Here is a 12,628-nt window from a genome sequence, read left to right on the forward strand (position 1 = left end):
AACTAATTAGTCTTGGGAACAGACATTTTAGTAGGGCCTGTAGTGGTAGGACAGGGCGTAATGGTTTTAAACTAAAGGAGGGTAGATTCAGACTAGATATAAGGGAGAAATTTTTTACAATGAGGGTGGTGAAACACTGGCACAGGTTGCCCAGAGAGGTGATAGATGCCCCAACCCTGGAAACATTCAAGGTCAGGTTGGACGGGGCTCTGAACAACCTGATCTAGTTGAAGGTGTCCCTGCTCACTGCAGGGGTGTTGGACTAGATGACCTCTCAAGGTCCCTTCCAACCCAACTATTCTATGATTCTATGAAAAATAAACTGCCCTCAGGGTAAAAGCTCAATTTCACTTGAAAGCAGGGCTGCTATATCTTACTGAGAAACACCCGAGCCTCTCCAGCAATACTGAGGTTAGCATGGACCCTGCATGCCACTGTTCCTGTCACGCACAGACTCAGCAGGACACCTGATGGAGCTTTTGCCCATTCCCATCACCCCTCTCCTGTTTCCTGGCACTATTTGCTTTCTCAGCACGAAAGCACAACTTCTCTCAGGGTCGTCAGGCAGTGCTGCACTGCAAACACAAGTGGTGCCAGAGTCAGGAGAGGTCAAGAGCAGGGCTAAAGGTGAACATATCTCTTTGCCCAGGGCTGCAGTCCAAAGTCCAGGCACCCATCATCGGTGACATCTGCCAGGCCTTGTACAAGCACAAGCTAGCCTCCAGGCCAGTTTGTAGATAAGGTGTGGCATGGCCCAGCCCGCAAGCTGTACTGCCCCTCCGGAGTCTGGGATACGTGGCCTGCCAGTCCCATGGGGCAATTCCTCATCCCAAAAGGGGGCTGAGCCCCCCATTTCTACCAGCACTGTGTCTGCCCCACTTATTACACAGAGGGAGAGATAATAGAGGAACAAAAATAACCCACCACTAACCACATCTGACATCCCGTGGTTGGATGTGTGACCACAGCATGGGGCATGAGAAGAATACCCTATCCTCTCTTTTGTACTTACTACCCAAAAACCTAACACACTTACAGAGTAATTAATTTAGTTTCATGCAACATAAGACAGGAAAGTTATCACTGCTTTCATTTCACACATGGACAAGCTGAGGTTCGCTGTGGGCAATCAGAACAGCCTGAAGCAAAATCAGAGCAACCAAGAACTGAACTGAAGGATCTGAATCTTGTGCCTTAATATTACCTTTCCTTTCTCAGCATGACCTCCTCCCAAGCTGAGATGCTACTTTTCCATATTCAAGGGTATTACTCTCCTCCCTAGAGAGACCTGAAGGCTGAGCTGGCTTCTCTCTTCTTTCTCTTTGCTTAGAGAAAAAAAAAAAAACCACATCCACAAACACACTCCAAAGGCAGTCTTATTTAATCCCAGTGTAATTCTCACTGCTCTTTCTTAATCCTTTCACCTGTGAGATAATTGCCAGCATTCTGGGAAGAACTCAATACTAATCATAGACTTGCATAAAAAGAGACAAAGAACCAGATAAAACAGACTGAAGGCAATCCCAAGGCCTGAATTACCCATGCACATACACATCCATTCCAGACACCCTGCTGAACTAGCCTCTTTCACAACAGAAAAAAGGTCCACTAATGGGCCTGGAGGAAAAGGCCATGAAAAGCCATGTCAGTCAATGAAGGCTTTAGTCTTCTCCTGTGTGCATTGTGGAATGAGATGCCACAAAAATCAAAGAACCAAAATAATCTATCAGTAGTAATACCTAGCTGCCTAATATACAGAAAAAAAAAAAATCTTTAGGGATATCTTCCCGCCTCATTCTGTCCAGAAGACCAGCGTTCATGGCAGATTCCTCTCCCACCACTTTATCTGGGACACTCCTTCTAGATAGGAGTACATATGTTTCTACTACCCTTCCCTCTGCTTCCCTTCCCATTCATTCCATTTGTCCCCGCTTTCCACTGCTGGTGCTATACATCCATTCTTTTTCCTCATAACTGAAAAAAACATTTCCACTCATTGACTATTAAAGTACCCTCTTTCTTTTCCACTTGTCCTTAAAATACATGCCTTCAAGGAGAAACCCACACTGTCTCTGTGCACTCATATGTACTTTCACAGCAAACCCCTCACACAGTACACTTAGGGCACCTCTGCATTATGGGTTTTTTCATTCTGTAGATTTTTGTCACAGAGAATATGCGTTGTTCCCTTTGTAAAATATGATTGCTACTTCTACGGTCATGTACATGTTTATCAATAGATAAATACAGTTTAAATCTTCTTAGAGAATTGCTTTAGCAAGTGGAATCTAATTGGGAGAGTCCTTGGTAGAACAAGCAAGTTATTTGGTGGTTTATAAGATAGATCGCACTGGTGCTTACAGAAACAGGAATGGACAAGAGAACTCTGGCATTTATTGCCTGTTCTCCTCCAGCTCTCTCCATCTCTCTGTGCTTCTGCTTATTCAACTGTAAAACAAGGAAAACAAATAATTAACCTTCTTACTGGACGGATGTGAAGCTGAATGATAATGCTTTGTACTCATTGTGTACTGTTTTCAGGACACTCCATAAGCGTCAATGCAGCAGCCTCCTTGTACGGCGCTCAAGGGCTTTTGTCCCCACTCCACTGCCGCAGAGACACAAAGGCCCCAACAATTTGCAGGGAAAGCCAGCTGCAGAGCAAAGAACACACCTCTCACTTCTGAGGCCTCTCCATTAAGCACAACACTATTTAGGAATGTACTCCAAGCATTTATAAGACGCTTACCAGGACAGGAGCTTGGTGGGATGTCAACACGCTACATGCGCAGTGCTGATGACAAACAATCAGCACACAAAAAATTATTTTTCAGAAGAATCACCGACAGATAGGGCTAGAAATAGCACAGGGAAGAAAAGCAACCACTCATAAGAGCGGAGGTCATAATTCAGCATCTCTTAAAACAAACTGCTGAGAAATGGCCAACTGGAAATCCCAGCAAATAGAGCTGTAACGAGCTCAAGGCCAGAAAGAAGGGAATCAGTGTCTATCCACTGAGCACATCAATACGAAAACTTGTAAAGAGGTTTCAAGCTCCCAAATCAGTCAGATGGGAGAAGAGTCAGAGAGAAAGTGACTCCTGAAATAAATTTCTTTTTGGTTATTTTTGGAAAAGGAGACAAAAAAGAGGGAGGTTGGTACATTGGAAAGCCGACAAAATTCATTATTCTCTATAAATTGCTTTGACATTGTATAGGCAGTGACCTTCACAGCACTACCAGTTTAATGGCATTTACTTCAGCGGTAGCTGATTTCACTATTAAGCAGGGATGCATAGCACAAGATTACACAACTAAATCACTCTTGTAAATATTTAATATCATTGCCTTTCTTTTTTTCCCTTTTAACAAATCACTATCAAAGGCAGAACACACAGTAGAAAACACATTTATTTATTCTGTCCTGGAAAAAGCTTAGTGCTCATGCATTTTATCTATCTAGTTCTCCAAATGACTTTGACACTTGAAAGCCCTTGTGATCAAAACAGTCTGAAGGAAGGCAATTTTGCAACCATTTAAGAACTGATTTCATGCACTGATCAACATTTACCAAACTTGCCTGACGGAACAGCACAAAGTTTAACCCAGCAGATTGATAGCAAGTACCTGAAGGAGAAAATTAGTAAGAAAACTACCCTGGTTTAAATAGGAGTACCTTAGGAAACAAAAAGAAAGAAAATCAGAGATTAGCTCTCCATTCTTCTCTTCGCCCCACCAAATTTAAAAAAAAAAAAAAAAAAATCAGTATTTGGGAAATCAAAGGGAACTGGCACTAACAGAAAAACGTCATACTTTTGGCTGACAATACAATAAGCGCATCCACCACATAATACATTCATTCCATTATGGACATACAGTGCAGCACGGCAGGAAATTAAGTGTCCACAGAGTTCTCTTAAAATACATCTGTTTTAAAGATGGAGTCAATAGATAGAACAAATAAAGTACAAGAATGTAGCAAAGAAAAATTACCAATGATGTCTCTAGTATCATATCTAGTAATATAAAATTGACTGAGAAATTGAAATGCTAAGCCTGGAATTGAGTACCTGAAGTATAGCAAGCCATTTTTAAACAGAGCCTTACATTCTGATTTTTCCAACTTTAGGAAAAGAATTTTTCCACAGTCTGGCGTAAATGGTCTGTCACATTGTGGCAAAAATGATAGTCTGTTCAAACTGCAGATGATCAACGCGGGAAAGTGTTCTTTATGACGGTATTCCAGGAGACAAATAATGAAAGTTATGCGTCTTTTCAGCAATTCAACAACTCAGGAAAGATAAATCAGTGGATATTTAGGACCGGAACAAATTCTGGGGAAAAAAATAATTTGGTAAACTCAGGGATAAAAAAAAACAGATGTAGAGAGCAGCTTGCCCCAAATGCCTACAGACTTCATTGAGACTGTCTGCAGAGTAAGACTACCCAAAATAAATGTGTAGCTGAAAATGGTCAGATAAATGTATTATTTGGATGATAGAGTTGGCCAGTCCTGCAAGGCACTAGTGCCTGAAACGTGTGCCCTTCGTCAGAGCCGGGAAATGCAAATGCACGGCAATGCTAGGTGCTGCCCTGGGTTTTATAAAAGCTTGCAACATCTTTAATGCAGAGCTAAGCAAGAGCCTGTAATCCCTGTGCTGCGATGCAGCAATGTGCTCTCCCCTCGCAGGACAAGCCAACAGCTATGCAAGATCCTTTTATCAACATGCACAGAGCTGGAAAATAACTGTTCACAGTTTGATTCCCAACATTACTGACTGAACCAAGAATTGCTCAGAGAACTGGCAGCTGAATACACATGTAAAAGACAAAGGTTCTTCAGTGATATTTATTCTAGCCAAGTTTTAATATTTCAAGGCTTATAGCAACTAACTCTTTACATAATCAAATGCAATTGTCTGGTCCCAGCTGGTGATCAGCACATTCATCATCAACCTGGTCATTATTAATATACCAGTAATTAGGGGGAATAAAGGTGTGTGCTTTATAACGCTGGCTTAATACAATTCCACCGTACCTAACAAGATCACAGCTCCTTTTAAAATACAATTATTTTAACATTCAAATTATACATTTTTGTTACCACTACTAACAACTAACAATCACAGAGCCATGTCATTTTAGAACAAACACTGAAATGTTTTTTTAGAGTCCTCCATTAAAATTGGTCAATTAAAAGGAACCATGTTTTGCTTTAGAAATAATCTGACCCATAAGCAGTTCCTCAGTCAAACCGTGATTTGAGAGAAAAGCTCGATTAAAATGCATGCAATTGACAGAATCAAATCGTAAACACTTACCTACATACACTACATACATTCTTCTTGCTCTACTGTAGGAGAGAAAGCGATATCTCAGGCACCACGGTGTGGTACTGCTTGGCAAATGCTACTGACTTTTTTAATGGTGACAACTGTGTACACAAATTCTCAAAGTACCAGTTCTGTTTAAAGCCTTTCCCCACAAAGCAGTGCTGGTAAAGGACTGTTTCTATTAAATGCTTTGCAGTCTTTTACTTTAACAAGAGAAGAACCAAGGCCATCATTTAGTGAGAATGATCCAGAATCCCTCAGGTTAGTGTTGGAACAGTCTCAGAGCCAGATTCCTCCCTGCACTATTTCTTTTACATCAGTGCATTTCCTCTGCTTTGGTATCAGTTATACCACAATAAAATCCTTGCAGTGCACTGAAGAATATGGCTCTTAATACCATTACATCAAACCTCTTGGTATATAAAGCATATCTAGTACAAGATCAACACCTCACAGAAAATCCTGCTAAAACAAATTTGGTGACTTTATCCTTGCAGGTACACAACACATTCCCAAGTGCAAAAGACTTTCACTTTTTAATGGGCTTCACTGGCTGTTAAGGGAACACAGTACCTTAAGCACAGCAACTTGCAGGATAGCTCATCTGTAACAAAAATTTCAAAACAAAAAGGCTTCCAAAACAAATGAATATGCTATAACCTGTGAGTGCTGGATTCACACCTGATTCCTTGCTCTCTGTGGTGGTATTTTTTATTATCTTCCCTTATTTCATAGCCTATCAGTAATGATCTCTATTTGGATATGTGCACTCAGAACTATCAAGGCTCTTGAAACAAATGTGGAAATGAAAGCCAGCATGAGAAGGAGCTCTAGCTCCATGAAAGAGGTGAGTATGGCCAAATAAATGAAAGGTGGTCGGTGTCACAGAAAGAGCAGCAACGAGCAATGGTGCATTGCCAAAATCAGAATCAAAACCCAGAATACTGATGTGGGGGAAATCACACACCAATAGACATGACTTAATAACTGACACAGATGATACTGGTTGAGTTATATCAGATGATTTGAGAAAGCATGACCTTCTTCACAGTAATAGTTTTACAACCATTTGTATGGCATGTTATCCACTAATCTCTAGTCAAAATATTTACTATCTGGTAAAGCGCTGCAAATAAGACTGCTGTCTCTAAGCGCTTACTCCTAATGCATAAGATCCAGCTTACACAGCACGTATTTTCTAAACAGTTCAATACCATAATGTTATCACTCTAGTCCACAAAAGGCCACAATGAGCCTTAAAACAGGAAACTCCCCTCTTTCACTGGGTTTCATATTTTTGCAGGGCTGTCTGATGTGTGTGACAGGGGTCTATTTCAGTTCCTGATGACATTATCACCACTTTGCTGCATTACCATAAAGTCCAGGAAATAAGCTATTACCTACCATCACTCCTCCCAAATGTTATCACACAGAATCATGCATTCACAAAACAGCATTAACTGTGAGAATTAGAGTCCATTTAAACTGCAGCTGTTACTTCATTCCTAAATAGGTTCTTAGATCAAAACTTCTCCCTGACTGGTCTTATTACCAGATGTCTCTTTCAACTGGAAGAAGAAAAAGATCACTTTAAAAAATTGTATGTTTTACAGATAACACTCTTCCCTGTATTATGACAACCAGGAAAGTAACATTGAAATGAAGCATTTTTCCAAAAATACAGTGGACGTTTTAGCTTTCAGAATTGTGAGTTGAAATTTTGCCTTAAAATCATCTCTGGCAACAGAAATGCACCTGTAATTTTGATTTTTCTATTTCTAGTTTATCTCATTTTCAGAATCTCAAGCTTCAATTATTTAAGGGAAAGACATTCTGTTTATTTTTAACGATAATACTAACTCTGCAGTAAGGGCTTTCTTTTAAATACAAAACCTAAATCCTGGATCTAATATACATGCCAGTGTTCCTTTCAGCTCTAAACCCATGTCCTAGAAAAACCCACAACCCTATATTCTGCTATTATCAAAGAAAACATTGCTTATTATGTTCCATTTCCCTCTCTGCTTCTTTGCCTCTTTGTTACTGTCCGTTGGAAGGACTCCAATCTGTGGGGAAAAAACACTCTCAAATTTAAACTGAAAAACCTAAATGCCAGAAAAAGGCACAATGTCTCTTTAAGAGTCAACAGTAAATTAACTTGCCCATAAGAGTGCAATAATTAGCAGTTAGTAGCTTATTAAAAGGATGGCAAAGGCCAAGCTGCCATCTGGGATCTCCAGTTTCTTGTGATTGTTATTATGTCAAGATGTGCAACTTGCATTAGCTTTCATGTCACTGTGCTTGCCCTTACTTTACATGTAAATTTTAATGAAAGATACAGCACTTTAAAAATCAGACGTCCATCAAAAGTGCTATTAGTCTGCCTTTTACAAAGCATATGGCCTGTTTTGCTACCTCTGCATCTCTACACACCACTGAATGCCTCAAATGAAGAAAACAGAGGAAGAAAAAAAAAAAAGCCTTTCAATGATATCAATTAAATATTCTCTTTGGGCAGAGTAAAACCTGAGCCTCATTGAAAACAGAAGACTACAATACAGCATCAGAGGACAATATTTTAGCTGGTGTTTACACACAACACGACCACAATGCCTTTAACTCTAACAGGAATCATTCTTCGTAATAAAAATGAAAGCAAACGAAGAATCAGCTGTTTAACACTCACATGTTAAAAAGTCACAGTTTTAAAATAAGGCAGAAAGAAAGCATGTAAGAAAAAATAAATTACCTATAAACGACGAAATACTTAACACATTATTAAATATTTTATGCATACACATTATTTGTAAACACACATGCTCATATGCACAAACAAAAAATAATTTACCAGAAATGTCCTATTTAATGTCTCATTTGTCTGCCTTCATAAATATATTACAAAGAGGTGTAAAAAGAAGAATGTTTATAAGGCATCTATTCCTTTGCATTAACTGATACTCAACATTTAAGTGACTTCATTCACCAAAGTTTGGAAAATGTTGTCACCTCTGGAATATAAAGAAATAGGAAAAACGCCTTGCAGAAATGTCCCCCAATATCTTACATTTTAAATTCATCAACTATCAATCATCTGTAATTAGGCTTATAAGAATTACATTAAAATATTTGTTTCTTCTCAAAATAAAATATGAAACCAGCAGCAAAAATTCGCTTACAAAAAATGATTCCAGAAGACATCTACATTCAAGGGGCCTTGATACTATCAAAGAGGTTTCACAGACTGGGAATTTGCTAACCATAAAAGGCAATGCTTTATTTTTTAAACAGTCATTAAGAGGAAAGTTACAACTGAAAGTCACCATCCTTATAATAATGCAGGATTTTTTCCCCACCAAAAGGAAAACGAATCCAATACCACACACATTTTAAAAGTATTAAGGAAAGGACTGTCAGTGCAGAAACCCAAAACATACAATATCCACATTTAAAACCCAAATATTAAGATATTTTTACAGGGCAAAGCAGAGCTTAAAAACCACTGCCAAGGCTGGCAAGATGAATGTAGTGTTGTTTTTCCCCTTGTATAATTAGATATTTCTAGAGCACAAATAAGTTAATTTGTTACTGATGTTTCACTTCAACATTTGCATAAACTCTTGGCCACTCGGATGGACTTATTCACATCACTCTGAAATCCTAATGGTATTACTGGGGAAGACCAACTCGAAATTATTTTCCAGATCAGTAAGGTCCAGTCATTTCTTTCTATCTGAGTCCACAAATGCTATTTCGTTTTTTCTGTGCCATTACCTCCTGGTCAATATTATTGAACAATTCAAAGAAATAACCACCTCACACTGCTCACTGAGAGCAATGCTGAACATTACAAGACTTAAAAGACCTACTTGGGTTAAGAGCAGCTAGGACCAAGGGAGATAATCTGATCTTGCAATGCTGAGAACTACACGGGGAATTTGCCAGTAGACTTTGGTCTACACGACACACATTAAAAATGTCCCACCCATGAAATATGTGAACAGTCTTTCATTTCTCTCTGAGAATGGAGAAAAAATCTGCTTCATGTTGAAAATGCATGTGCAGCTGTGCAGTTTTTCATCCTGAGCACAGCTACTGATGGAGGGAAGGAGCCCAGTGCCTTAGAGGAGAAGCAGCAGTCTACAGACTGCACAGGTGCTACAGAGGTGTCCTGTGCACACCCAGAAACCAGCCACACCTCACTGTCATTCTGTGTGTCAGAGGGGACGTTTGGGACTTTTCAGCTCTTTGGGTGAATCTTGGCCCACTAAATTCAATGTGAAGTTTGCTATTGTCTTCAAGAAGACACAGGACTTCATTCACTGAAAATAGCAGAGTCCCACAAGGAATACAGCCAATTTCCTCTGGAGGCATGAACTTCAGTAGAAGCCAGATCCAAACCAAAAGTGATGGTAAAACAAAACTCACTACATATATAAGAGAATGGTGAAAGGTAGCAATAAGGAAATTATCATTTCCTTAACAAAGGCTGTCAAGAGAACAAATGATATGGAAGAACGTGACTACACATTAACTCCGGTTCAATAGCAAATTAGAGTTGGATATTTATGATCTCCTTTGGTATCATTTACTTGTGGGGGAGTGTTAGGGAAATAAACTCAATATAATTGTTCCTTAATTGTCAATTCCACTCCAGAAGAGAAGTCGTATTCAGCAATTCATGCCAAACTAAATAAAAGTCCTCCCTTCTCATCATACATTTACCTCATCTCCATGACCAGTTGCATATACCTAATAAAAACATAAACAATGCATATATACTCAGTTCAGGTTAAAATGCAAGCGGTACCCAGGTGCTTTTCTGTATCTCAACTACTCCAGCCACCACCCCAGAACATCTATACATCATCTTCAGCTTTCCAGGAACTTAAAAAAAAAAATCTCCTGAACTTTTTAAAAAGGATAGATGCAGAAGAAGCCTATTTACTACAGTGGAAGCAACTAATGAAAGACTTGTTTCAAATGATGAATGCAAGGTCACAGACTGCTATATGTTGTGAAGAGGTTTTATGAAATCAAATACATCATATCCTTTGGCTACATATGTGGCATGAGACAGAGTGGCTGCCAGTTTTCACTACAAACTACAAGAATGCCAAAAAATATGAACCTTCCAGGTACAATCACTAAGGCATCTGGTACCACCTTCTCTGTGAGCTGAAGGCCATGTGTGGGTTCAAAATTACACCGCTTGAGCCCTCTGAAGGTAATACCATTTTTCATACAGAATGATGGTTCTCTGATGAAGTCACTTGCTATAACTAGAGCTAAAAACTACACATAGTTGGGAAGTGAAACAGTATTTTCACTCAATGACACAATAAATTAAGTTTCAGTGCATATGAATTAATTGTGCACTATGTATTATAATCCTCATTCCTACAGGCTCAACTGGGAGTTTTGCTTCAGAAAAGACTTTCAGTTTAGTCCTGCACAGACGGGCCTGCAGCACAAATGACACCTGAGAAAAGAAGGGAGCAACATGAGCTAACATCACGCCATACAAGACTCACCCTGATCTACACTGACCCTTAAATCACACTAAGCCATACATCAGCTAACTCAATTATTGGCAGCAGTGTTGAGGCACAGTAACATTTTGTATGGTGTGCTTAGAGCTTTAGGTTCTCACATTTTTTACAGTGTATATATGTGATTATTATGTTCTGATGTTCACCTCTTGCTAAGAAGATAGCTCTGAGTACAGCTTATGTATTATCCTCCACTGCCCAACTTTGGATAGAATAGAAAAGCTATGAAATTAATTATTGGAATATTCTTTCAACCTCAAAACAGAACAAATAATAATGATTACATGATGCACTCTATCACAGAGAATCCAACAATACAACCTTGTTAGAAGAAGGAAGGGCATCAGAAAGAGGAATCATATGAAGAGAAAGTGTTTAATATGCCACTGTGCTCCCCAGAATTCAGGTATTACAGGAGGAGTGATCACTGGGCAGAGACTGCTTGTGCCTCAAAGGAAAGTTATTATGAACAAATCTTCTGAGCTCTCGTATCCTCCCAGATTCATAGTAGCACAATTAGTCATTTCATCCCCAAATGTCTTATTGGCACGGACACACCCAACATCCTCCAGTGTGTTCAAATCATGCTGATCAATAGATCAGATTCTTCAGCAGTGTATTTGTTGAAAAGGAGTAAGCCTCAGCATAATAAAACCTTTTGATCTCTCTCTCTCATTGGAAAATAGGACAAAGAAATGGATTTTCCTCGAGCAGTGCTTATAATTTATCAATTAATCTTCACCCCTCCCTCCATTCCAACTGGAGACCCACAGCAGGTTTGCAGCATTTTGCCTTTTTGACAGTTTTGATTAGGGATGGATGACTGCCTTCTGCATGCTAAGGATAGGTGTGAACTGTGCTGTACTGAGCTGCAAAGGAAATGGACCTCGCTGTTTAGCAGTGCTGATCACTTCTGTTTCCTCTGCAGTTTTTTGCAACTCAATTTCTCTTTGAAAAATACCTTTTCACTAACAGAGAGGATGGGAAGCAGAGCTGGGGGGAGAAATGATAGCTCAAAAGACCTCCATCATTGAAGGGTCCTGCTTCCACCAACACCAGTGCCAAAATCCCCAGGACTGGCATCACTCCAGTGCAAGAGAGTCAGCAGCAGCAGCTCACTGGCCTCTGGCTCTGTCTTTGACTGAACTGATGGTTCCTTTGCAACCCAGCGTCACCAGCTATGGACAGCCTGACACTGTGCAGCCCGTACTTAGTGTGAACAGGGAAAAAATAACATCTGTTAAGAAGGCCTCAAAGCATTCATCTTAATAAATATTTCTTCCATAATTCAATATAAAACAAAAAAATTTTAAGAGACTTTTAAAAGTAAAGGCATTAAGTTCCAATATGAACCACACTCATAAAAATACAATTTGTCCACTGACAAACAAACATTTTACAAGCAACGAAGTCTTAGAAAGAATGCAATCTCTACCTTTACTTCTACCTACAGACAGGAAGGTGTGCGTCCAGTTAAGAGGAGGAACAAGAGGGATGTCCGTCATGGAGGAGGCAAAAGAGAAGAGAAGGAGGAAGCATAAAAACCAGAAAATTATGTCACTGGCCATACTTAGAAAAACAAGAAAATGAGTATGTTTATGTAGCAGCCAAACCCAACAAAACACAACATCAAGGGAAAAACAAAAGACACACCACAACTAAAGCACAAAGCAAGGCTTAAACAACTGACAGCACAACCAGCAACTGCCTGGTTAAGCCCTTTGGCTTTAATTTGATTTTCTACTG

At 39.4% G+C, this 12,628-nt stretch overlaps 1 protein-coding gene across 40 annotated transcripts in view; it reads right to left on the reverse strand.

The window, feature by feature from the left end:
- NRXN3 (neurexin 3) overlaps positions 1 to 12,628 on the reverse strand; it is a 1,038,943-nt gene that overhangs the window by 928,261 nt on the left and 98,054 nt on the right. For 23 of the 40 annotated variants that reach the window (XM_030007364.2, XM_030007348.2, XM_030007347.2 and 20 more), the window contains one exon: positions 12,318 to 12,329. The exons of the other annotated variants lie outside the window; for them this stretch is intronic. In XM_030007364.2, coding sequence (XP_029863224.1) covers positions 12,318 to 12,329 — 12 coding nt within the window. The remainder of the gene's footprint in view (positions 1 to 12,317; positions 12,330 to 12,628) is intronic. 40 annotated transcript variants of the gene reach the window in all.

This window comes from Aquila chrysaetos, chromosome 2 (genome assembly GCF_900496995.4).
Source record: "Aquila chrysaetos chrysaetos chromosome 2, bAquChr1.4, whole genome shotgun sequence".
NCBI classification, from domain to species: domain Eukaryota; kingdom Metazoa; phylum Chordata; class Aves; order Accipitriformes; family Accipitridae; genus Aquila; species Aquila chrysaetos.